The sequence below is a fragment of the Myotis nattereri genome (genome assembly GCF_964212035.1).
Source record: "Myotis nattereri genome assembly, chromosome: 1".
In the NCBI taxonomy this organism is placed as follows: domain Eukaryota; kingdom Metazoa; phylum Chordata; class Mammalia; order Chiroptera; family Vespertilionidae; genus Myotis; species Myotis nattereri.
Window position 1 is genome coordinate 184,807,301 of NC_138075.1, and position 26,040 is coordinate 184,833,340.

Below are 26,040 nucleotides of genomic sequence, written 5' to 3' on the forward strand. Positions count from 1 at the left end.
CTTATTTTTTTAAATCCTCTACTGATTTTTAGCAAGAGTCGGGAGAGACAGAGAGAGAAACATCGATGTGAGACACACCCGTTGGTTGCCTCCCACATGCACTTGGACCAGAGCCAGGGATCCATCCTGCAACTGAGGTACATGCCCTTGACCAGAATTGAACTCTCGATCCTTCAATCTGAGGCCAATGCTCTAACCACTGCTGAGTGTTATTTTTATTAATAATTAGTTAATAATTATTTTAGTTAATAATACTTCTCCAACAGATATATAAAAAGTTGTTTTCAGTTGTTTTTATATTTATTAATTCTAGTCTAACCCACTAGAGTGGCATTTAAAAAAAATCTCAGACTGGCTTTCTCTTACTATCCAGGAATTTCTAAATTTTATTTCCCTCTTTGCCCAACCTAGGATTACAAATGGAAAAGCAATGCTGATTGTATTTTTTTTACCTATGTGAAATTTAAGAGAAACATTTTTGAAAAAATTTACATTTAAAATAAAATATATATTCATTACCCAACAATATTTAATTGATTATGAATTATGTAGCAATGTTGGTGTTTTACCAAAGTGGCCAGTAGTTAATTAGTATTTGTGTTAGATTGTCATCCCTCTGGCACTCTGCTCAACTGTTTCTTACTTGACCCTTTCCAACTCAAATATATATATAAAAAAAAAACCACCAAGACAAAACATAAAAAAGAAACAATGCAAAAAGAGCAGTAATAGCCTCAGCTGCTGACCCACGGACACCGGAACTCCAGCCTCTCAAGCTGAGGGCTCCTGTGAGTTCCGGAGGGTGCCCTCCCCCCCACCCAACCCCCTGAACACCCAGACACTTTCAGCCCTGAGCATTGCAACTGCACACAAACACCTGAGCCTTACTCAGCAGCCCTGGGCTCCGCGACTGCTCCAGCAGCCATGTGAGCAGTTACCTCCTACAACCACCAGAGGAGCAGCCACTGCCCATGACCACACAAGGAGCAGCCACCCTGTGAGCACGTGAAGATCAGCTGCCACCCACGACCACCTGAGGAGGGGCCGCCACCAATGACTGCCCGAGGTACGGTCACCCCATGACCATGCAAGGTACAGCAGCCTGCGACCGCCCAAGAAGCAGCTGCCCTGTGAGCAGCCACCCCACCACTGCAGGAGGAGCAGCTGCCACCCGTGACGACACAGGAAGCAATTGCCCTGTGACCATGTGAGGAATGGCAGCCTGCAACTGTCGGAGGAGCAGCTGCCCTGCAAGCAACCAACGTCTGCGACCACATGAGGAGCAGTTGCCACCCGTGACCACACAAGGATCAGCCTCTCCAAGACCATGCAAGAAGAGACTGGCCCAGGAGCGGCTGCCACTCTGTGACTGCACAAGGAGCAGCCACTGCTCACAACCATGCGACCCGCCACTAAGCCCACTGCTGTAGCCATAGGCCCCATGTGACTAGACACCAAGATCTTTTGTGAGAGCAAAAATGGGGAGACAAAAGAACAACCCTCAAAGGAAAGAAAAGAACACTCCAGAAAATGGATTAAATGAAACGGAGGTATGCAATATATCAGAAAAAGAATTCAGAATAAGGGTCATATAATTCATAAACTGGATGGATGAAAAAATCAACATACTATGTAAAAATGAGGAGGAAATAAAGAGTGATATACCTAGAATAAATAATAATATGGAAGCTTTCAACAGTAAACTAGGAGAAACGGAGGACTGAATTAGCAGTTTAGAAGACGGAAACAAAACACACCCAATCTGAAAAGACCCATACCAAGAAACATCATAAAAAGAATGGTAAACATTAATGACAAAGAGAGAATATTAAAGGCTGCAAGAGAGAGACAGAAAGTTACCTACAAGGGATCTCTCATTAGGTTATCAAATGATTTCTCAACAGAAACACATCAGGCCAGAAAGGAATGGAAGGAAATGTACAAAGTGATTCAAAGCAAGGGACTGTATCCAAGAATACTCTATCCAGCAGGGCTATCATTCAAAATTGAACAGGAAATCAGGAGCTTCACAGACAAAAAAGGCTAAGGGAGTTTATCACTACCAAGCCAGCAATTCAAGAAATTCTACAGGGACTAGTGTAAAAGGAAGGGGAAAAAAGGGAAGAAGGAACACAGGCACAAAAAATAAAAATGGTTACAAACAAGTACCTGTCAAGAATAACTTTAAATGTAAATGGCCTAAATGATCCAATCAAAAGACTGAATCAAGGGGCTGAATATATGCTGTCTACAAGAGACCCACCTCAGAACAAGAGACTCACACAGACTAAAGTGAACAGATGGAAAAATACTTTTCAGGCAACTGGAAATGAAAGAACAGCTTGGGTAGCAATACTTATATCTGGAAAAATATACCTCAGAGTGAAGGCCATAACAAGAGATAAGGAAGGCCACTTCATAATCCTAAAGGGATTGATACAAGAGGATATAGCTCTGGTAAACATATATGCACCTAATACAGAGGCATCCAAATATATTAAAAAACTCCTGAAAGATATTAAGGGAGAGATCTACAACACTGCAATCATAGTAGGCGACTTTAATACCCCACTGACATCACTTATAATGACAAAAATAATTTCTTTTAACTTTGTGGACAGCACCACATTCTATATTAAGCAGCTAATACTCATAACCATAAGATTTCAAAATCAGCCAAGCTTGAAAAATTATTGTCTCTGACATTCCCTATGATCAAAGCAACCCAAATTATAATATTATATTGACCAGGTTAAAAAATAGTATTATAGTTTCTAACCTTTCTTAACTGTAATTACTCATCTAACCATGTATCCAAATTTATTTGATATATTTGCATAGTTAATTAATTAAGATTTATTTAAAGTATTCCATTTGTAAAAGTTTATTCTCCTTAGCCTACAAGTCAGATTGCCAAGGGATAAATTTAATTTTTAACTATCTTCCTTAAATCATGTTTAAGACATAAAATAAAAAGGTGCTGAAAAATAAAAATAAATAAATAAATAAATAAATAAATAAATAAATAATAAATTTTTTAAAAAATTTAATGCATCCTTTTCAGGTTAAGAGAAACCTGTGTGGTCACGGGCAGCAGCTGCTCCTCATGCGGTTGCAGACGTTGGCTGCTTGCAGGGCTCCTGTGAGTTCCGGAGGGTGCCCTCCCCCCCACCCTCCAGAACTCACAGGAGCTCTCAGCTTGGGAGGCTGGAGTTCATGGATAAATCCTCTAGACCAGTGGTTGGCAAACTCATTAGTCAACAGAGCCAAATATCAACAGTACAACGATTGAAATTTCTTTTGAGAGCCAAATTTTTTAAACTTAAACTATATAGGTAGGTACATTGTTATTAACTTAATTAGGGTACTCCTAAGGCTTAGGAAGAGTCACACTCAAGGGGCCAAAGAGCCGCATGTGACTCACGAGCCACAGTTTGACGACCACTGCTCTAGACAAAAAATCAGCAAAGAAACAGCAATCCTAAATGACTCACTAGCTCAGAAGGATTTCGTTAACATCTTCAGAACATTTCACCCCAAAGCTACAGAATATACATTCTTCTCAAGTGCACATTGGACATTTTCAAAGAGACCACATATTGGGTTATAGGCAAAGTCTCTCCAAATTCAAGAAGATTGAAATCATATCAAGCATCTTCTCAGACCACAATGGCATAATATTAGAAATCAACTACAATAAAAACAATCAAATAAATTCCAACACTTGGAGGCTGAATAGCATGCTATTAAACAATGATTGGAAGCTTTCCAAAGAGATCAAAGAAGAAAGTAAAAACATCCTGGAAGCAAATGACAATGAAAATACGACCATCCTAAACCTATGGGATACAGTGAAAGCAGTCCTGAGAGGGAAATTCATAGCATTACAAGCCTACCAAAAAAAAAAACAAACAAAAAAAACCTAGAAATACTGGCAATAAATTATCTAACACTACAACTTAAACAATTAGAAAGAGAGCAATAAGAAAAGCCCAGAGTGAGCAGAAGGAAGGTGATAATAAAGATCAGAGCAGAAATAAATGACATAGAGACAAAAAAAAAACCCCACACAGACAATACAAGAGATCAATGAAACCAAGAGTTGATTCTTTGACAGAATAAACACGATTGATGAACCTCTAGCCAGACTCATCAAGAAGCACAGAGAGACTCACCAAATAAACAAAATCAGAAATGAAAGAGGTGAAATAACAACAGACCCCACAGAAATATAAAGGATTGTAAAAAAATAAAATACTATGAACAATTCTACTCCAACAGACTAAACAACCTAGAGGAAATGGACATATTCCTAGAAAAATACAACCTTCCAAAACTCAATCAAGAAGAATCAAAAAATCTCAACAGGCTGATAACTAAGGAAAAAATTGAAGCAGTTATTAAAAAGCTTTCAGCAAACAAAGGCCCAGGGACAGACAGCTTCACAGAAGAGTTTTACCAAACATTCAAAGAAGAACTAAAACCTATCCTCAGACTATTCCAAAAAAATCAAGAGGAAGTCATACTTCCAAGCTCTTTCTATGAAGCCAGCATTACCCTAATCCCAAAACCAGATAAGACATTACAAAGAAAGATAATTACAGGCCAATATTCCTGATGAACATAGATGCTAAAATCCTCAACAAAATTTTAGAAAATCAGATCCAGCATTACATTAGAAAGATCATACACCATGACCAAGTGGGATTTATTCCAGGCATGCAAGGCTGGTGAGATATTCACAAATCAATAAACGTAATACATCACATAAACAAATTGAGAGAGAAAAAATCACATAATCATATCAATTGGTGCAGAAAAGGCATTTGATAAAATTCAACACTCTTTCTTGATAACAACACTCAGCAAAGTGGGAATAGAGGAATCATACCTCAACATAATAAAAGTCTTATATGACAAACCCACAGCCAACATCATACTCAATGGGCAAAAACTAAAACCATTTCCCCTAAGAACAGAAACAAGACAGAGATGCCCACTTTAACCACTCCCATTTGACATAGTACTGGAAGTGCTAGCCATAGCAATCAGACAAGAAGAAGAAATAAAAGGCATCCAAATTGGAAAAGAAGAAATAAAATTGTAATTATTTGTGGATGACATCATATTGTACATAGAAAACCCTAAAGACTCCATCAAAAAACAACTAGAAGCAATAAATGAATTTAGCAATGTAGCAGGATACAAAATTAACACCCAGAAATCTATCGTTTTTTATACACCAACTAGAGGCCCAATGCATGAAATTCGTGCAAAAGGCTTGGCCCTTGCAGCCACGGTGGCTTGCCACAGCCCTCGCAGCCCTAGCTTCATCTGGAAGGTCATCCAGAATATCGTTCAGCTGTCCATTCTAATTAGCATATTACACTTTTATTATTATAGATAATGAACTCACAGAAAGAGGAACTAAAAATATAATCCCATTTATCCCATTTACCACTGCAATAAAAAAATTAAGATACCTAGGAATAAAATTAAACAAGGACATAAAGGACTTGTACTCAGAAAATTACAAGATGCTGAAAAAAGGGATAGAGGAAGGCATAAACAAATGGCAAAATATAGTGTGTTCATGGATTGGAAGAATCATCATTAAAATATCCATACTACCCAAAGCAATCTATAGATTCAATGCACTCCCCATTAAAATACCAACAGCATACTTCAAAGACCTATAACAAACTCTCCAAAAATTCATCTGGAATAAAAAAAGACCCTTAATAACTAAAGCAATCTTGAGAAAGAAGAATAAAATTGGAGGGATTACTATATCAGATATCAAGCAATATTACAAAGCTACTGTCCTCAAAACTGCCTGGCATATAGACATATAGACCAATGGAACAGAGAACCCAGAGATTGACCCAAGCCATTATGCTCAATTAATATTTGACAAAGGAGACAAGAGCATACAATGGAGTCAAGACAGTCTCTTCCATAAATGCTGTTGGGAAAATTGGACAGATATATGCAAAAAAATGAAACTAGACTACCAACTTACACCATACACAAAAATAAACTCAAAATGAACAAAGGACTTAAACATAAGACAGGAAACCATAAAAATCCTAGAAGAAGCCATCGGCAACAAAATAGCAGACATTTGTCATAGCAATATCTTTACTGACACAGCTCCTAGGGCAATGGAAACTAAGGAGAAAATAAATGGGACTACATCAAAATAAAAAGCTTCTGCACAGCAAAAGAAACCATCAACAAAACAACAAGAAACCCCACTGCATGGGAGAATATATTTGCCAATGTTATCTCTGATAAGGGTTTAATCTCCAACATTTACAGGGAACTGATACAACTTAACAAAAGGAAGATAAACAACCCAATCAAAAAATGGGTACCGGACCTAAACAGGTACTTTTCGAAAGAGGACATAAGGAAGGCCAAGAGACATATGAAAACATGCCCAAAGTCACCAATCATCTGAGAGGTGCAAATCAAAATGACAATGTGGTACCATCTCACACCTGTCAGAATGGCTATCATCCACAAATAATAAGTGCTGGCAAGGATGTGGAGAAAAAGGCATCCTCGTGCACTGCTGGTGGGAATGCAGACTGGTGCAGCCACTGTGGAGAACAGTATGGATTTTCCTCAAAAAACTAAAAATGGAACTTCCATTTGGCCCAGTAATCCCACTTCTAGGACTATATCCCAAGAAAACAGAAACACCAATCAGAAAGGATATATGCACCCCATATTCATAGCAGAACAATTTATAATAGCTAAGTGCCCATCACCAGAGGAGTGGATTAGAAAACTGTGGTACATCTACACAATGGAATACTACACTGCTGTAAAAAAGAAGGAACTCTTACCATTTGCAACAGCATGGATGGAACTGGAGAGCATTATGCTAAGCAAAATAAGCCAGTCAGAGAAAGATAAATATCACATGATCTCACTCATTTGTGGAATATAATGAACAACATAAACTGATGAACAAAAATAGATCCAGAGACAGAGAAGCATCGATCAGATGCTCAAACTTCAGAGGGAAGGTAGGGGAGGGTGGGGATAAGAGGGAGAGATCAATCAAAGTACCTGTGTGCATGCATATAAGCCTAACCAATAGACACAGACACCGGGGGCGGGGGGGTGAGGGCATGAGCGGGGGTGTGGAGGTTGGGGGCCAATGTAGAGGATAAGGACACATATGTAATACCTTAATCAATAAAGAAAGAAAGAAAAAAAAAACAAATCCAGAGTCATAGAAGCACCAAACAGACTTTCCAACCTATGAAGAAAAGCTGGGGGAGAGGGGGTAAGAGATCAACCAAAGACTTGCATGCATGCATATGAGCATAACCAATGGATAGAGATGGGGTTGGAGTGAGGGCATATTCTGGGTGTATGAGGGCAGCCTGGGAGAAATCAATGGGGGGGAAAAGGAGACCTATGTAATACTTTAAACAATAAGGAATTTAAATAAAAAAACAGCAATAATAAAATAAAAACAGGTAGGTGACAAAAATGAGTGAATAAACTGGGCAGGCATAAAACAATAGGAATTTGTGTGATTGTGGAAACAGTGGGGAATTAAAGAGAGTTGATTTTATGTAAAGGCATTCAAAATTCAGACAACTTTAAAATCGTATATAATAAAACCCTAATATGCAAATTGACTGAACGGCAGAATGACTGGCAGAACAACTGGTCGCTATGATGTGTCCTGTCCACCAGGGAGTAGTCGCTCAATCCAGGGGTTGCCTCCTGGTGGTCAGTGCACTCCCTCCAGGGGAGCGCTGCTCAGCCAGAAGCCGGGTGAGCACAGCAATGGTGGCAGTGGTAAGGAGCAGCGAGCAGGGAGGTGGGGCAGGAAGTTCATGCACCAGGCTTCTAGTGCTATGATAACAAAATATGGCTATGTCTACATACCAGTTTTGGTTATAGGCTGCCAGTTTGTAATGGTTGTCTTAAATAAGTTGATACATTCATTATATGTCCATTGACAAATGATATTATAGAGAACATTTAATGCCATGAAAATATGCTCTCATATTTTTAAAAAGCAGCAGCATTCTCATGTTAATTAAAATACATAGAAACACTGAAAATGTCTGTATCACAATGTCATCAGTGGCAGCTGGCTGGGTGGCTCAGTTGGTTGGACCATCATCCCATACACCAAAAGGTTGTGGGTTCAATTTCCAGTTAGGGCACATACCTAGGTTGGGGGTTCTATCCTCAGTCCTGGGGCAAATGGGAGGCAAATGATTAATGTTTCTTTCTCACATCGATGTTTCTCTCTTCTTTCTTTTCTCTCTAAAGCAAATAAAGACATATCTTCAGGTAAAGATTAAAAATAAATATTAATAAAAATGTCATCAGTGACTATCTCTAGCTGATAGAATTATATGTTCTCTGTGTATTTTTCTGTATTTTCTTAATGTTGTACAATGGACATGAGTTGTTTTTGCATTCAGAAATACATTGTGTTACAAGGTAGAGAAGTTATGTGGCAATATGGAGCATAAAATAGAGTAGAGTAGGATCAGAAGCAGAGAGATTAAGACTATTGTAATATTAGGGTGAAAAATGGTAGAAGCCAAATTAGGTCAACAGCTGTGAGAACAAAGAAAGTGATTCAATATGAGGACATAAAAAGAACGGGATGTGATCATCTTGGATCTGTTTAGGGTGAAGATAAAGGTTAAGATAACATTAGCTTAGACATGCTATTTCCATTGATAATCCTGGATCTACATAGGTTGGATATAAGGGTTATAAATTCATTACCCTTAAACATGGTAATTGAAATTGTGAACCTAAATGACATTCCTTAGGGAGAATATGTAAAATAGAAATAGGGCAATGGCCTGAATCATGGGGAACTCTTAACATTTAAAAGCCAGATAGAGGAATAAAGCCTCTAGAGAAAATTACCATATTTTTCCATGTATAAGACGCCCCCACATATAAGACACCCTCCAGTTTTCCAACTCAAAATTAAGAAATCAATATTGTAAACATTTTGCTGGTTTTCCTTCTCTTTTGGCATCTTAAGAAGTTTTTCTTCCTGTTTTCTCCACTGTCTGATCAGGCACTCAGTGAGAGGAGGTCCAAATTGTCTCTCTGCGGTTCTATTTCTATGCTCTTTTGCATAGCTGATTACATTCAGTTTGAATTTTGCAGAGTAAGACAATCGCTTACCTGTATTTATCTTTTTATTTTTTTTGACATCTTTATGGGCTCAGAATGCTCTGGTCCCTATTTGCATCTGCACACTCTCCACCTACCCTCTAATTACAGAATCAGTAACAATAAGGCTCATGATTGGAGGAAGCCTGTTTGACAAGGTATTGGCAGTTAAGCACCCTCGTGGCTCCCTCCTCAGCTGACTGTGTATAAGATGCCCCTCGAGAAGGAACCAAGATGGTGGTGTAAGGTACAGGCCTGTGCGTGCTGCCTCCCACAACAACATCGAGACTACCAACTATAAGACAAACAGCTATCATTCAGAACCATGGGAAAGCTGACCCATTGGAAGCTCTACAACTGGAAGGAAAGAAAGAAGAGCATTGAGACTGAGTAGGTTGTGCAGAGGCTCCAAGAACGGAAGTACGAAGTTGCGCGCCAGGTGGGCTGCAACTGGATGCACGGGTTTTTTCAATCGGAAGGGGCTGCAGACTCTCGAGTCCACTGAGCTTGTTTGGGGCGGGATTCTGAGGTCTCAGACCCCTACGGGGAGAGGCAGGATGGCCTTGCAACAGGTCGGAGATCAAGGATGGTCCCCGTGAGGCTGGGACGGCCCTGGTGAGGCTGAAACGGCCCCGGTGAGGCTGAGACGGACCTGGTGAGGTTGAGGCGGCCCAGTGAGGTTGCGACAGCCCCTGTGAGGCTGGCATGGCCTCTGTGAGACTGAGATGGCCCCTGGGAAGCCGAGAAAAATACCACATGAACTCACTCATTTATGGATAATAAGGACCATTATAGACTGACGAATAAAAATGGATACAGAGGCAGAGCAGCATTGAGCAGACTGTCAAACTACAGTGGGAAGCCTGGGGAGGGTTGGGAAGGGTAGGAGATCAACCGAAGGACTTGTATGCATGCATATAAGAATAACCAATGGACACAAGACACTGAGGGGTAGGGGAGGCTGGGGGAATGTCAAGGGGGAGGGGGAAGGAGACGTGTAATATTCTTTGTAATACTTTAAGAAATAAAAAAAAAAGATGCCCCTCAATTATCAGTGTAACGATTTTAGGGAAAAAAAATAGCTTCTTATACATAGACAAATATGGTAAGTGGGAATGATTAGAGCAATGGTTCTCAACCTCCTAATGCCGCGACCCTTTAATACAGTTCCTCATGTTGTGGTGATCCCCAACTATAAAATTGTTTTCGTTGCTAATTCATAACTATAATTTTGCTACTTTTCTGACTCATAATGTAAATATCTGATATGCAGGATGTATTTTCATTGTTACAAATTGAACATAATTAAAGCATAATGAGTAATCACAAAAACAATATGTAATTATATATGTTTTCCATGAGAACCGCTGGATTAGAGAGATAAAGCAACTAGAACAGCGGTTCTCAACCTGTGGGTTGTGACCCCTTTGGGGGTCGAACGACCCTTTCACAGGGGTCGCTTATGACCATCGGAGAACAAATATATAATTACATATTGTTTACAGTAGCAAAATTACAGTTATGAAGTAGCAACGAAAATAATTTTATGGTTGGGGGTCACCACAACATGAGGAACTGTATTAAAGGGTCGCGGCATTAGGAAGGTTGAGAACCACTGAACTAGAAGGTTATTATGGAAACTAAAGGGAGTAGGTTTCAAGTAAGATTTGGTCCATGATGCTAGTAGAGAAAGCATCTTGCTTGACATTGATGTTTTCTTCCTATGAAAGGACCTCAACTAGTTCCAGGTCTTTCTCTACAATTATGAAGAATATCTGATTTAGCTTTGTCCTCTAGCCTCCAAGAACAAGATTGTCTAGAGTCTGAATTCTCATTTGATCTTCAGAAATTAAGTCTTATGATATACTAGAGGCCCAGTGCATACAATTTGTGCACGGGTAGGGTCCCTAGGCCTGGCCAGTAATCAGGGCCGATTGGGGCTTTCCTGCTGCTGGCCAGGACCTTCTTTCATTCCATGCTGCCCCCTGGTGGTCAGCGCGAGTCATAGCAAGCGGTTGAACTCCAGGTCCACTCCAGAGGGGACACTTTACATATTAGCCTTTTGTATATATATAGATTTGCTTCTAGTAATTACTCCCAAAGTTCTTTCTTATATAATTGACAAAACTGAATTACTTCTTTGCTTCCTTGCCCATGTCAATTTCTCTAAAACATCATCCCAGCCAACATAATGGTCTTGGATGAGAAGGCCAAAGCTTTCATTTGATCTTTGATCCAGAACTAAATCTTAAAATAAATTGTACTCAAGTCCTTTTCATTTCATTTTACCATTCAATGTCTAGAAAATGTCATCTTTACCAATTCTTCCAAATTTCTTATGCACTTTAATTTCTGTAATTATTTCCAAAGCTTCTCTTTAGTAAAATCTATCTAAAAGTAAAATGTAAAATTCAAAATACACTATAATTTTGAACTGTTTCCTCTGGACTACAGCCTCAATAGATAGGTGTTATGCTTTTCAATCATCACAGGTAACAGTTTTACCAATTATTCTCCCACTGCAAAGCATGGGTTTCCTTCTTCCAGCCTCTGATATCAGTTTCTTCAACATCTGCTGTATCATCACTAAAACAATACAACATATTTTAAATTATTGTCTTAGTAGTACCCCACTTCTGATACCAATTTCTGGATTAGTTATGGTCATTCTAGTTCTTGTAAGATGTAAATTCTCAAATCTTAATTTTCTCTCCTCTAAGAAGTCCAAAAAGAAGAAGTGTTTTCTAATTTGGATGTGGTTTAGCCACATATGCTCCTTCTCTCTTCTGGCTCCGACATCTCGAACATATGGTTTTCAAGGTTGCTATACTCATTAGCTTCAATCTGATGGAGAAAGATGAAGGGAAAGGGAGGACCCCATTAAGCCTGGAAATGAGCATATCATGTCCATTCATATTTCATTGACTAAAAGTCAACCACATGGCAAGGAAAATTGGGAAATGTATTCTAGCTGTACTAGTATATCCAGGAAGAAAAAATAAGTCTCATGAATGGCTGGTCAAGTCTCTATCACAAGGTTCTAAAAAGAAAAAAAATGCTAGATAAAAATAACAGAAAGTCACTCCAATCTATTAAGTTTGACCTCATCCTACTAGTGCCACCAAGATAATTTCATTACTCTATAAAAGAACAATAACTCATTTTCTTCTAAATAATGGGATTACTTTAAAGACAGTATTTTTGATAGCATATGTACAGAATTTAGAATTAAGAATGACATTCTGATAACAAAAAGAGACATTGAACATAGAATATTTTTTAAAGCCTGACTGTGAAGGAAATAGAGGGTAACCAGAAATGTGGAAGATTAAAGACAGAAAAGATAATAAATGGAAGAGAAAGATGGAATGGAACCAGGGAACAGATGAATAATTCATCTGACATAAGAACGGGGAGTATCTCATTCCTCTGATACTGGAGAAAAGCAAAGAAGTATCTAATTTTCTAGCATTTGGAAAATTGAAGGAGTTTGTGCCTAACACCATTAATTTTCTTGTAAAGTTTGAAGTAAAGTCATATAATGCAATGTGGCCAGAATTTAAAGACTGGAAAAAGTATTCTGGTGGGAAGGGAGGCATAGGTGCTGAAAGACATGCAAAATAGGAGAAATCCAGTTGAAGTTATAAAACTGAAATTTGTGTGGTCAGGGGTGGGCAAACTTTTTGACTCGAGGACAATGGGTTCTTAAACTGGACCGGAGGGCCGGAACAAAAGCATGGATGGAGTGTTTGTGTGAACTAATATAAATTCAAAGTAAACATCATTACATAAAAGGGTACGGTCTTTTTTTTTTAGTTTTATTCATTTCAAATCCGGCCGGCGGGCCGTAGTTTGCCCACGGCTGGTAGATAAACAACGTTGCCTACTGTCCTGCACAGGAACTCTGCTAACACTGCAGGAGAGGAACAGGCAGATGGTTAGTACTTGGTGTGTAAACCTGCTAGAGCACCCATTACACGATAAAGCCTCTGGAAGCCAACTTTGGTTTCGGACACTATCCACACGGTAGGCACGTGATGAATTTCTGCTTGAATGGATTGATTCAGTGATTGCCAATTCTGCCCTAGTACTCTATAGAGCGACTGGCAACTGCCCACATTTCATTCGGTATGCCAATGTTAAAAGGAAAAAAGCCCCCAAAAATTCAGGCACGCGCCGCTAAACTTAGCCGTCTTACGATGACACCTACGTCGGCTGAGACATACTTTTTATCTTGTGCCAGTACATCTGCCTTGGACGTCTGCTTCATTTACCTTATGCCACTGTGCTCTTCGTGGATCAGAAAGCGGCAATCCCGAGCTGAATAAACTACGCTATTATTTCCAAAGCCCCGGAGGTTCTTCGGACACCGACAGCAAACTCACAACCCCCCTCACAATGTTCCTCCCAAGAGGTGCATGGGCAAGGTTGACTGTTTACGAGGCACTTCGCAGGTAAACGCGGGGAAGGTGAAGGGCGGAAGAACCACGCCGGGGTCATTCCGGGAATCGTCTGCAAAGCCTGGCCCAGATCTTGTTTCCTTCTCGCCTTTGGAACTTTAGGTTTGTAGTGGTCAGACTACAAACTCAATCGTATCACACAGCATGAACGCAGGTTCAGGAAGTGTGACCCAAGACTTCAACTAGGCAGCGAGGGCTCCCCCCTAACGCCAGGCCATCTCTCAGGAGCCAAAGCGCTCACTTAGGAGACGGCAGCGAGGAGGGGGGAGGGACAAGGCAGGAATAAAACGATGTACAACAGAGCAAAACGAGGCCCCACCTCCCGGATCTGGAGGTCCGGGCCTCCCGCTAATCAAGTGCCCGGCGCCCACCCGGCGGGGAGCCGCTCCTCGCAGCCCGGACACGCGCCCGGGCGCCGCCAGCCCGGGGGAGCCGGGCACTGGCCCTTGAAATCTCACTTTCGTCCACGCGCGCGCCACCGTCCGGGCGCCGGCTGATGGCGTCACGGACACTTCCGCCCGCGGCGGCGATCTGGTCTCAAGTGGGGAAGGAAGACCGGACGGCAGAGGGCTGCGAGGGAGGGAAGCAGCGAGCAGAGAGAAGCAATCGGGGCGCTCGCGGGCGCCACGGCAGGGACCGCGGCCCCGCTCGGTCCCCCCTGTGCCCCGTCGGAGGTCTCCCCAGGCGCGCTCCCCGCGCTGCACGGTCGCCTCCCCTCCTCCGAGTGTCCCGACACCCGGGTCTTCCTGTACGTCTCACCGCCCCCCCTTGCTCCCTACGCTCTCTCCTCCCTCCGCCAGGCTCCCCGCCCTTAGTATCGCGAGACGAGGTGAGAGCTGGCGGAGCGGCGGCGGCGGCAGTAGAGGTGACCGAGGCGGTGGCGGCGGAGGCGGCACCGAGCGCTGTGTTGGCCCCGGTGCAGCCCAAGTCGCGGTAGAGCGGAGCCCCCACGCCCCTCCCCCGCCCGTGCCCTCCCTCTTTCCCTGGGGATGGAGAAGGCGACGGTTCCGGCGGCGGCGGCGGCGGCGGCGGCGGCTGCTGAAGGAGAAGGGAGCCCCCCGGCGGCGGCGGCGGCGGCGGCGGCGGCGGCGGGCCCCCCCGCGGCGGCGGCGGCGGCGGCGGCGGCGGAGGTCGGCGGCGGCAGCGGGGCTCGCTCGGCCTCGTCTCCTCGTGGGATGGTGCGAGTGTGCGACTTGCTCCTCAAGAAGAAGCCGCCGCCGCCGCCGCCGCAGCAGCAGCAGCAGCACAAGGCCAAGCGAAACCGGACTTGCCGACCCCCCAGCAGCAGCGACAGCAGCAGCGACAGCGACAACAGCGGCGGCGGCGGCGGCGGAGGCGGCGGCGGCACCAGCAGCAACAACAGCGAGGAAGAAGAGGACGACGACGACGAGGAAGAGGAGGTTTCTGAGGCAAGGGCCTGCTTTAAAGGGAGGAGGAGGAAGGGACTGGAAAGGGTAGGGGCCGAGGGTGGGAGGGCACTTGGGAGGGGGGGGGGGTACCGATTCCTGCGGGTCGCTTTCTCCCCGGGGCCGGCTTCCCCTGCCCAGGTCGCGAGGCGTGGGGCGGTGGGGGAGGGCGGCTGACACGTGGGGGTGGGAGCGCCGCCGAGTCCGCGGAGTTAGAGAACCGTGCGCTACCCCGGGAGGGGAGGAACGGGTTAGATTCCCCCTTGGCAGCACCCGGCGGGGTGGGGGCGGGAGGAAGACGATGGATCGGCGAGTCTCCTGGGGAACGACTGGAAGTGGGTAAATTTCTCCCCGTGGTGCGGTTCGAGGAGCCGTTTGGGGGGGAGGTACGGTGGTCATGGATGTAGAGTTGTGTTTGTGTGTGAGAGACACGTGAGCAGCCGTACTTTTCCGTATTGTTCTGCTGCAGGCTTTTCTCATAGTCGTGGCTGCCGAAGTAACCTTCACTTCCTCCCTGTTTCAGGGATTTTTGCACGAACTGGCCTTCTAGCCGTATACATTCCTATGCAATGCAGAGGATGAGAAGGGCGTTTGATCCTCTCACGGACGTTCACATGACCTCTCCAGGTGCTTCCTTAGCGAGGGAGAATTAGGTTAGGCCGTGTCTTCCAGGTGCTATGGGGCCACTCAGGTGCCTGCTTGGAGCCGGGCTGGGTTGTGGTGAGCTGGGCGAGGAAGGCCTCTTGGTTTGTCCGAGTGATCTGGTTTCGTAACTGTGTGTAATTTTTCCCGGGTCCACAGACAGGCGGCGTTGCAGGACCTAGTTCTTCACAGGAGGCCGTGGAACCCCCAAAAAGTTCAGTAAAGCCTACCATGCTGACGACAAGCCTAAGGGTTAGCCTTACTAGTTCGCGGGGTGGTGGTTGTTGTTGCTTTGGGGTGTTTTGTCTTTTTTTGGGTCACTCTTGTGCACTCTCTGAAATGGAAGCGAGGGAATTTTGATATGGGTAAAGAAGTTGTAACTTAAGGCAGCTGTAGGAAACCAGCTTTAAAGGCTGGTTATAAAATTAGTTATGAGAGAACAACTGAATTGTCTAGAAGCACGACTTGCCATTTATTCTCTTTTACAAACATAGAGCTTAACTTGGTGCAAGGCTGTTTTTTTTTTTTTTTTGAAAATTGCATTATTGAATCTTGGATTCTGTTCAAATAGAGAAATACCCTTTAAAGAGTTTGAGACTTGTCTTTTAGTAGAAGACCAGTTTCTCTTTTACCTCAGGCAGGATGACATTGTATATAAGCAGGGATGTAATAGTTCAAGTATGTGTACCAAAGAGATGGACATTTCCAGCTATTCCACTAACCTGTTGAATTCTGTGGATTGATTTGTATTGATAGATATTGTAGTGACCTAGTTGGATGTTTCAGGATAGTTGTTGTTCAGGCTACATTTGAAACATTGAAGAGAGGGATGTGATGGGATCCTGTTTTCAATAAAATCTATTATAGTAGGTAGAACTTTCAGTTGCATGGTTCTTCACAGAGATGAGAAACATTTTAGAGAAATCTAGTCCAACTCTTTTGTTTTATTGATTAAGAAAACAAGGCTTAGAGGAAACTGATTGTGGTGAGTAGTAGCAAAAGTACAAATCAGAGTTTTCTAATAGTTCAGACCAGTACACTTTTTGACAACTTAATTCTTTGTATTCCCTTCCTGACCTCTTTCAAAAAATAGGCAGTGAATTGCATGGTAGCACAATCATGTAATTGTGGGTAAAAATACCAATGTTAAGATTTTAAATTCTCTAACAAGATATCAAGCTCTGGTTTGGAACTCACTGTCAAGTTGAATGCATTACTTACTGGATTATTATGCTGCAAACTTCAGTTATCTAGGTAGTTCAGTCCATTGGATTTTGGTCTGATAAGCAAAACTTTGAGTTATCTCTTAACATCATGTAGAAAAGTCTTAAGTTTGTAGATGTGCTTATTTTGTGAGTTAGGTAGGTTTTCCTTTAAAAAACAACAACCAGGAATGGTATATGTTGAATTTGATCAACTAGGGGAGTGTTTATTTTTAATTTACTTTGTTCTGTATTGTGGGTTTGCCATTTGTTATGACAGCAAGTCAAAAGATAAGTGTAAGAAAGTGCAACCATTAAAAATAATCTATACATGATGAGGGATAAGCAAACAGAAAGGAGTACACAGTCTGTCTACAACTGCCTTCATCCTTGACCTGAATAAAGAAATAAATAAACCTCATGGTCACTATATGTTATAAATGGATCACTTGCGCAATGTTTTTCACTTCATTACCATTTTATTGACATTGACAGAAGTTTAAATTTCTAGTGCTAGGAAATTTTGTGGCTAATACCTGTATTTAAGTCCGTTTTCTAATTCATTATATTATTAGCTATATAGTGAAAAATGTGGATTGACATGATTCTTGGGATTATCGTTCCATTAAAAATCATCACAAGGTTAAAGAGGAATATAAAAAGTTAAGGTTTGGGGGTATTTAATCTGAAAAGGTGGAGGATAGCATAACTACCTGTACATTTGCTATAAAGAAATGCTGGCTGGATATTCTTTCTGCCCAAAGAGGAAAAGTTGGAAGGAAAGGCAATGTAATTGAAACATTGAGTGTTGAAGAAAAAGAATCTAATTCTTATTAAATGTTAAAACAGGTTATTGAAATGGGATTTTCTGTTCAGCATTTCAGAATAGAATAATCATGTTTTAGATAATTGGTGTCACTTTTGATATACCTGGAAACAAAAACATAAGACCAAGAGTTCTTCCTCTTCCCTCCCCATTTGACACAAAACCTTAGGTCAAAAATGGAAAAATGTATAATTATCTTGTCTCTCAGTGGGTAACTGACCAATATGGAAAATAGAAATGTCTTTCCTAACAGCTTTTATGTTAAGAAATACATTTCTATTTTCCATATTGCTGTGATGCACTTCTTTTCAAGTTAGTAGATTAAGTTAAATTACTAACTCTAATATTACAAAGAGAAACATGTTGAAATTGCAAGTGTTGATTGTCCATTTCAGAAATAACATTGCATTTGCCCAGCTGGTATGCTCAGTGGTTGAGCATCGATCTGTGAACCAGAAGGTCACACACCAATCCCCATCAGGATACCTGCCGGGGTTGCATGCTTCATTCCCAGTAGGAGGTTTGCAGGAGGCAGCCAATCAATGGCTCTCTCTCATCATTGTTGTTTCTATTTCTATCTCTCTCTCCCTCTCCCTTCCTCTCTCTGAAATCATTAAAAACATATTTTTAAAACATAACATTGTATTCTACTGAATGCATTTTAAAATGTAATTGAATTGCATCAGTGTTTGCTAAAGCAGAATCCAAACAGGAAAATTTTTCTGTTAAAAGTAGGACTCATGGCACTGCTGGTGTTGCTCAGTGGATGAGTGTTGACCTATGAACCAGGAGGTCATGGTCTGATTCCCAGTCAGGGGTTGCAGGCTTGATCCCCAGGAGGAGGCATGCAGGAGGGCTGATCAATGATTCTCTCATTATTGATGTTTCCATTTCTCTCTCCCTCCCTTCCTCTCTGAAATAAATAAAAAAACATTTTTTAAAAAGTAGGACTCATGTACAAATGTAAATGCAGCAGAAGTTGATCAGAATTCCATATATTTTTATAGATAACTTAAGGCTTTAAATTTAAGGAACAAACCTAGTGAAGACATTTTAGACAAGGGAAACCAGTAAATAAATTAGTACTGACTTACTTTTCAAAGTATTTTGGAAAATCTTTATTGACATGAAAGAGGTAGGGTTGAGAGGCTTACTTGTTTCCCATTGTCATCTTAATTGAAGAAGCAGTATTTGTAAACTAGATGTTAAGCTCTTTGAAGCATTAGTTATGTCACAATTATCTTGTCTCCTCTTCTGTTTAAGCACAATACTCGATAAACATTTTCCATGAATTCATTTAGGAAGCCAAGAGAAAGAATAGTGTTCTTTCTTTCTTGGATCCAAGGGCTTCCAAATAGTTGGAGTTTGGACTTCCACAGGTATTAGGGGGAAAGCCAGTTAAACTAATAGACATTGATTATTGAATTTCTGATAAGTACTTTAAGCCACCTAGATATATATACATTTAAAAAACATAATAAAAACTATTACTTATTCAGTGCCTATTGTGTGTCTAGTCTAACATAATGGTTAAGAGCATGCCCTGGAGCTTGTATTCAAATCCTTTATCCATGCACCTAGATCTTGGGCAAATTACTTAAACTCTCTCCCCCTAATTTTTATTGTATGTAAATGGCAATAATAGTAGATCCTGTTTTACTGCATTGCTATGAGATTTAAATGAGTTAATACAGCTTTCATGTATTCTCATTTCATTTTCCACATAACCCTATGAAATAGGTGCCATCATATTTGATTCATTATTCAGGACCTCAAGTCTTTTTTTATTTTATTTTATTGATTTTTCACAGAGAGGAAAGGAGGGGGATAGAGAGTTAGAAACATCAATGAGAGAAAACCATCGATCAGTTGCCTCCTACACACCTCCTACTGGGGATGTGCCCACAACCAAGGTACATACCCTTGGCCGGAATCGAACCTGGGACCTTTCAGTCGGCAGGCCGATGCTCTATCCACTGAGCCAAACCGGTTAGGGCTAGGACCTCAAGTCTTAAGGTATCCAAACTTGGTTGCAGCTATTTATGGTGAACTTCTGTCAGATGTTTTAATTGGACTCTACTCAATTTACTCTAGTCATCGTCAAACCTCATCAACCTCATTGGAGTATTGTAAAAATTTTCATTGTTGAATAATCATCAAATCAGCATAATGTGGCTCCCAGAAATTCACTAGATTATTCATTAGACTGCTTCTACTGGCATCCAGTTGACTAGGAGATTGATTTTTTTTTAAGGTCCTTGAGGCAATGTATTTGCACTTATAACAGTATTCTGCATTTTTATAAAAATAACTTAGTGTGTTAGAGAATGTGGATGTAGTGAACTTCCTTATAATTTTTTTAACTTGACTGTAGATGAACAAGAATTTTACTTCATAATGGTATATGAAGTAATACCTGCTGGTACCACTTACGTTTTTGTTAGGACCAATAGAGGGCACCATTATCCTTGGTAAACTATGCCTAGGCTGACTAACAACAACGTTCAACTTTCACCTTTTGGAAAAAACAAGTCCTTAGGGAATTGAAGGTGATGGGTATATATGAATACCCTCCTATTCCCTGGAACCTTTCCTATCTGATAGAGTTAGACATTTATCCACTTGTCATCCAGAAATAAAATACCCTCCCTGACTTATGGTGTTAAATTTCTTAACTTTTTTGGGGTTTTTTATTAACTCTTCTTATACAGTCATGAGGGGAAGTGGAATTGTGAAACAGTATATCATTTATCCTGATTTATAATTTGGGATTTTAATTATTGAAAGCAACATGTTGGATTTTATTTTCACCAAGAATGCTATAAAATTCGAAATTAGTACAGGAATAATTTTTGAAAGCAAAACTGAGGTTGCTTTCTGTCATCTTACAGAATTCATAAACATTACCTGGTTTGTTAGAGAGTTATTTTAAATTTCTGGATGAAACTATAAATAAAAGAGGATCAGGTAGAAAAAAATGGGATGATCACAATACTTACGGAATATTTTTTGGAGCCAGTATTATTTAGTTTCTTTATAAAACAAGTTTGATATATGATGCAATCTCTCTCCAATTGCGCAGATAGATCATACTGAATTGTGGTTATGGGAATAACAAGATGGTTGGGAATAAATTGAAAACGTTAAATAGGTTTTTTGAGTCCTGGGTAAAAAAATATTCCTTTTTGGATAAATGGTCTGGAACAAAGCATGCTTTTTCCAGAAAAGTTAAGTATAATATTGAATAAGATTATATAAGATATTGGAGATAATAGAAATCGTGATCTTTATTTAAATAATATGGTGATACAACTATATAAAACATTATATATATAATGTTTTACCATGTTGTACCATGAAATGGTCACTAAAACTAGGGAACTTCTAGAGAGAGATAGTTTACAAATGATTGTAGGTTTAGGGATGGAAAACATGAACAAGGAGGACTACAGGTTATACTTAATTATGTTCTTATTAGAGGCCCAGTGCACGAAATTCGTGCATGGGTGGGGTCCCTAGGCCTGGCTGGTGATCAGGACCGATCGGGGGCCAGGCCAAGCAGGGCTGGGTCAGAGAGGAGGCGACGGTCACTGGGCCGGGTGCGGAAGGAACAGACGCTGGATGCCGACGCCGCCATCATCAGTGCCCCGCCACCGCACAGTTCCCTGCCCCCCCTTCCCTTGCTGCTGTGGTGCCAGTTCCCCGTCCCAGCCCAGGGGCTGGGGGGAAGGGACCACGGGAGGTTGGCCAGCTGGGGGAGGTTGGCTGTGGGAGTGCACTGACCACGAGGGGGCAGTTCCTGTGAGTGTCTGCCCCCTGGTGGTCAGAGTGCATCATAGCGACTGGTCATTCCAGTTGCTTAGGCATCCTATCTAATAAAAGAGAAACATGGTAATTAGCGTATGACCGCTACCGTTCCCATTGGCTAATCAGGGCGATATGCAAATTAACTTCCAGCCAAGATGGCGGCCGGCAGCCAGGTAGCTTGAAACTAACATGAGGCTTGCTTGCTTCAGAGATGGAGGAAACCAACGTTCCCCGCCTGCCTTGCCGGCCTATGAGCCTGCAGTTTGAAACATTGTAACAAATACAGAAGCTAAACAAAACCCCAGAAACCTACTTTCAGCGAGCCGGGATATCAGAGCTGGAGTTATACATTGTTTCAGCAGCAGAGGCCTCAGAGCTGGAGCCAGAGCTAAAGCTGGCCCAGAATAAAAAAAAACACAAAAAACGAGCAGTTGGGAGCTTCAGCCCTCAGCCCCTCACCCAGACTGGCCAGGCACCCCAGTGGGGACCCCCACCCTGAAGGGTTTGTGACCAGCTGCAAACAGCCATCATCCCCTCACCCAGGCTGGCCAGGCACCCCAGTGGGGACCCCCACCCTGATCCAGGACACCCTTCAGGGCAAACCAGCCAGCCCCACCCATGCACCAGGCCTCTATCCTATGTAGTAAAAGGGTAATATGCCCCCCAGCACTGGGATCAGCAGAGCCGCGAGGCCTCCCAGCACCGGGATCAGCGGAGCCGAGAGGCCTCCCGGCACCGGGATTAGCGTGACAGGGGGCAGCGCCCAAACCCCCTGATCGCTCTGTGGCTCTGTGTGTGACAGGGGCTGGGGCCCACAACCTCCCTATCCGCCCTGCTCTGTTCGTGACAGGGGAAGTCGCCCCAACCTCCTGATCAGCCCCGCTCTGTGCCTGATACAGGGGGAGCTCCCCAACCCCCTGATTGCCCTGCGGGCTCTGTGTGTGACAGGGTGTGGCGCCCCAACCCCCTGATCGGCCCTGCTCTGTGTGTGACAGGGTGCTGTCCCCCAACCCTCCCCCGCCCCCCCCGCCCCCACGGGCCCTGCTCTGTGTGTGATGGGGTAGAGCCATAACCTCCCCATCGGCCCTGCCCTGAGTGTACAGTGGCGGCGCCCCAACCCCCTGATCGGCCCTGCTCTGTGGGTGATAGAGGGCAGCGCCCCAAACCCCTGATCCGCCCTGCTCTGTGTGTGACAGGGGGCGGTGCCCCAACTCCCCTATCGGCCCTACTCTGTGAATGACGGGGGAGCTCCTCAACCCCCTGATGGGCCCTGCTCTGTGCGTGGCAGGGGGGAGCTCCCCAACCCCCTGATGGGCCCTGCTCTGTGCATGACAGGGGGGAGCTCCCAACCCCCTGATCGACCCTGCTCTGTGCGTGACAGGGTAAGGAGCCCCAACCCCTCTGATGGGCCCTGCTCTGTGCGTGACAGGGGGTGGCGCCACAACCTCCCCATCAACCCTGCCTTGAGTGTGACAGGGGGCGGTGCCCCAACCCCCCAATCGGCCCTACCCTGAGCATGACTGAGGGTGGCATCACAACCTCCCAATTTGCCCTGCTCTGTGCATGATGGGGTGGCGCCCCAACTCCCCAATGGGCCCTGCTCTGAGCCTGACCAGGGGCTGCATCTAGGGATTGGGCCTGCCGTCTGCCACCCGGGAGCAGGCCTAAGCCAGCAGGTCGTTATCTCCTGAGGGGTCCCAGACTGCGAGAGGGCACAGGCCGTGCTGAGGGACCCTCCCCACCCCCCCCCCGAGTGCACAAATTTTTGTGCACCGGGCCTCTAGTTTATATATATAGATTGCTGTGTAATTAATGTTCAAATTAACCAGTTACTCAAACTGAACCATATAACATGGAGAAAAATATGAGGTGTATTATTAGATAGTGAATATTTCAGTTTTGAAATTAAGTGAACTCCTCATTTCTCATTTTTTGAGATAATTTGAAAATATAGACTAGACCTGACACTTTATGAAACTTGTCTATAGCTATGAATCTCTACCAGGGCATATCCCCTTTCTAGGCTGTCATTGGGTCTAATCTAATTCTATCTAATTCTTTTTTTTTTTTTTATCCTCTTGCCCCCTCCAAAATAAAAATAAAGAACAGAAAAGAAAGATAAATTAAAAAATAAAAACTTCTAAAATTAATTCTTGGTCTGGGTTTTTCCTCATATATTCTTTTTTTGTTGTTGTTAATACTCTCCTGAGGATATTTTATTTATTTATTTATGTATGTATGTATGTATGTATTTTCAGAGAGAGTGGAAGGGATGGAGGGGAAGCGAGAGAGAGAGAGAGAGAGAGAGAGAGAGAGAGAGAGCATTGATGTGAGAGAGACACATCAAATTGTTTCCTCCCGCATAAGGAAATCAAACCTGCAATTCAGGTATATGGTGTGCCCAACTGATGCTTTTTAACTGCTTAGCATACTGGCCAGGGCATGGGTTGTCTTTTAACTAAAGAACCTTTGATTGAAAAATGTTCAGATCTTTGGAAAAATTGGTTTAATCAGTTTTGAATTTGGAGTAAATAACAGGGTGTACTATTTTCCTTTTCTTCTTTCCTATCACCCTAAATATGAAACCTGAGAAGAAAAGGAAGTCGTCGTTTGTGTTACATCAGGTCTATTTCCAGTTCGTTGACCCCATTATTATCTCCTTCCTTCTCTAGGCGATGTTTCCCTCTTATTTGTTATTCCAGCTTAATAAGAAAATAGTCCTGTTGCAACGTCTCAGATTATATAGCTTTTACTAGTGCGAGATGCAATATAAAATTAATTCTTTTATTTGGCAAATATAAATATTGATTATTTCTTATGTGTGGCTGTTCATAATCTCAGTCATTTCCTTGTCAGTGAATTTGAAAAAGTTATATTTAAAATTATAGCTGTATTGAGTTAAATGATTTTATACATACTGCAGTTAGTAAAACTTTTAAACTTATACACATAAAAATTTAGGACAGTGATGGAATTCTGTTTTTTTTTTATGATTTTTAGAAGAGAAGTGCCACTATTAGTATACTTTTTTAAGTAAATTTTTTAAAGAAGCATTATTCAGACCCAGAAAAATCACTTTAGATTATGAGGGATTTGAGGAAAATGGGACAGTATTCCTAGCTTTATAAAATTTAAGTCTTGTTGAGATAACACGATAATAATTTAAAACTATGAAGATGATTTTAAACCTGTATAATTACTTAGGAGTCTATGTTAGTTTTCAGTGTAACTTTGTTTTTATAATTGGTCTCATAGGGATTGTTTTGTTTCTGTTTTAGAATACTGGTAAGGTACACTTTATATCTTTTATGAATATCTTTTAGAATACTCAATAATTTTTGGTATTTTTTTTAAGATGAGGTCTGTATGTGACATATTCGAGTGTTCTTGACAACTAAATTACACCAAAGAATTATCTATTCTAATTTTTACCTGAAGATTTTGTAGTAAGAAAAGAGGTAGCTATATTAGTATACTAACGGTTGCTGCAGGTAGAGATGTGTTAAAATGTGAGAAATTGAGTTAAAGGACAGTGGTAGGGTAGAATGTTAAATAGGTTTTAAAAGAGATTTCTATATACAGTGTTCCTATTAAATATTAATCAAGTATTAATTAAACATTATATATATTTGTAGAAACTATACATACATATTTATGGAAATTTGACAAGATAAAAATGATCTAAAGAATACAAAAATCACCTTATAATCCTATTCTCCAATTAATCATTGTTTGAAATTCTTTTCTTTCTTTTTTCTTGGTGGTGTATTAATCAAATTATCACACAGAGCAGAACTGTCACTTAGAAATTTTGACTGCTGCCTTAGCCAGTTTGGCTCGTGATTAGAATGTTGGCCCTTAGACTGAAGGGTCCCGGGTTTGATTCTGGTCAAGGGCAGGTACCTCAGTTGCAGGCTTGATCCCTGGCTCCAGTCAGGTGTGTGTGGGAGGCAACCAATCAGTGTGTCTCACATTGATATTTCTCTCTAAAAATCAGTGGAAAAAATATCCTTGGGTGAGGATTAACAAAGAAATTTTGTCTGCTAAGAATTTCATTGATGAGCATTCCCAAAATATGTCGGTTGAAGAGATGAACCTTTAGATAATTATATATTTATTTAACTATAAAAACTAATGAATGCTTTTAACTTCTTAAAAACAGTCTTCTAATACATAAAGATTTTATCCCACTCTCAGGGTAAATGCTACTAACAGATAGGAGTATATCAAATGTTCTGCTTTCTTGGTGGAGGAAGAGTGAGTGTGTGTGTGTGTGTGTGTGTGTGTGTGTGTATATAAGAGAGTACATAAGGATTTCCCTCATTCTCACTTATTATGAATGTTCCGTAGTATGAATGTGCATAATATACTTGACTTTTTTTTTTTTTTTTTTTTTTGGTTAATCCTACCCAAGGATATTTTTTCCATTGGTTTTTAGAGAGAGTGGGAGGGAGGGAAAGAGGCGGGGAGAGAGACAACAATGTGAGAAAGACACATTGCATATTGATTGGTTGCCTCTG

General features: G+C 41.8%; 1 protein-coding gene across 3 annotated transcripts in view; it reads left to right on the forward strand.

Moving 5' to 3' along the window:
- Positions 1–14,626: 14,626 nt before the first annotated feature.
- The window catches only part of ANKRD17 (ankyrin repeat domain 17), a gene marked incomplete at its 5' end in the record, with an annotated part of 174,194 nt that continues 162,780 nt past the window's right edge, over positions 14,627–26,040 (forward strand). For all 3 annotated transcript variants that reach the window (XM_081101267.1, XM_081101268.1, XM_081101270.1), the window contains one exon: positions 14,627–15,046. In XM_081101267.1, coding sequence (XP_080957393.1) covers positions 14,627–15,046 — 420 coding nt within the window. The remainder of the gene's footprint in view (positions 15,047–26,040) is intronic.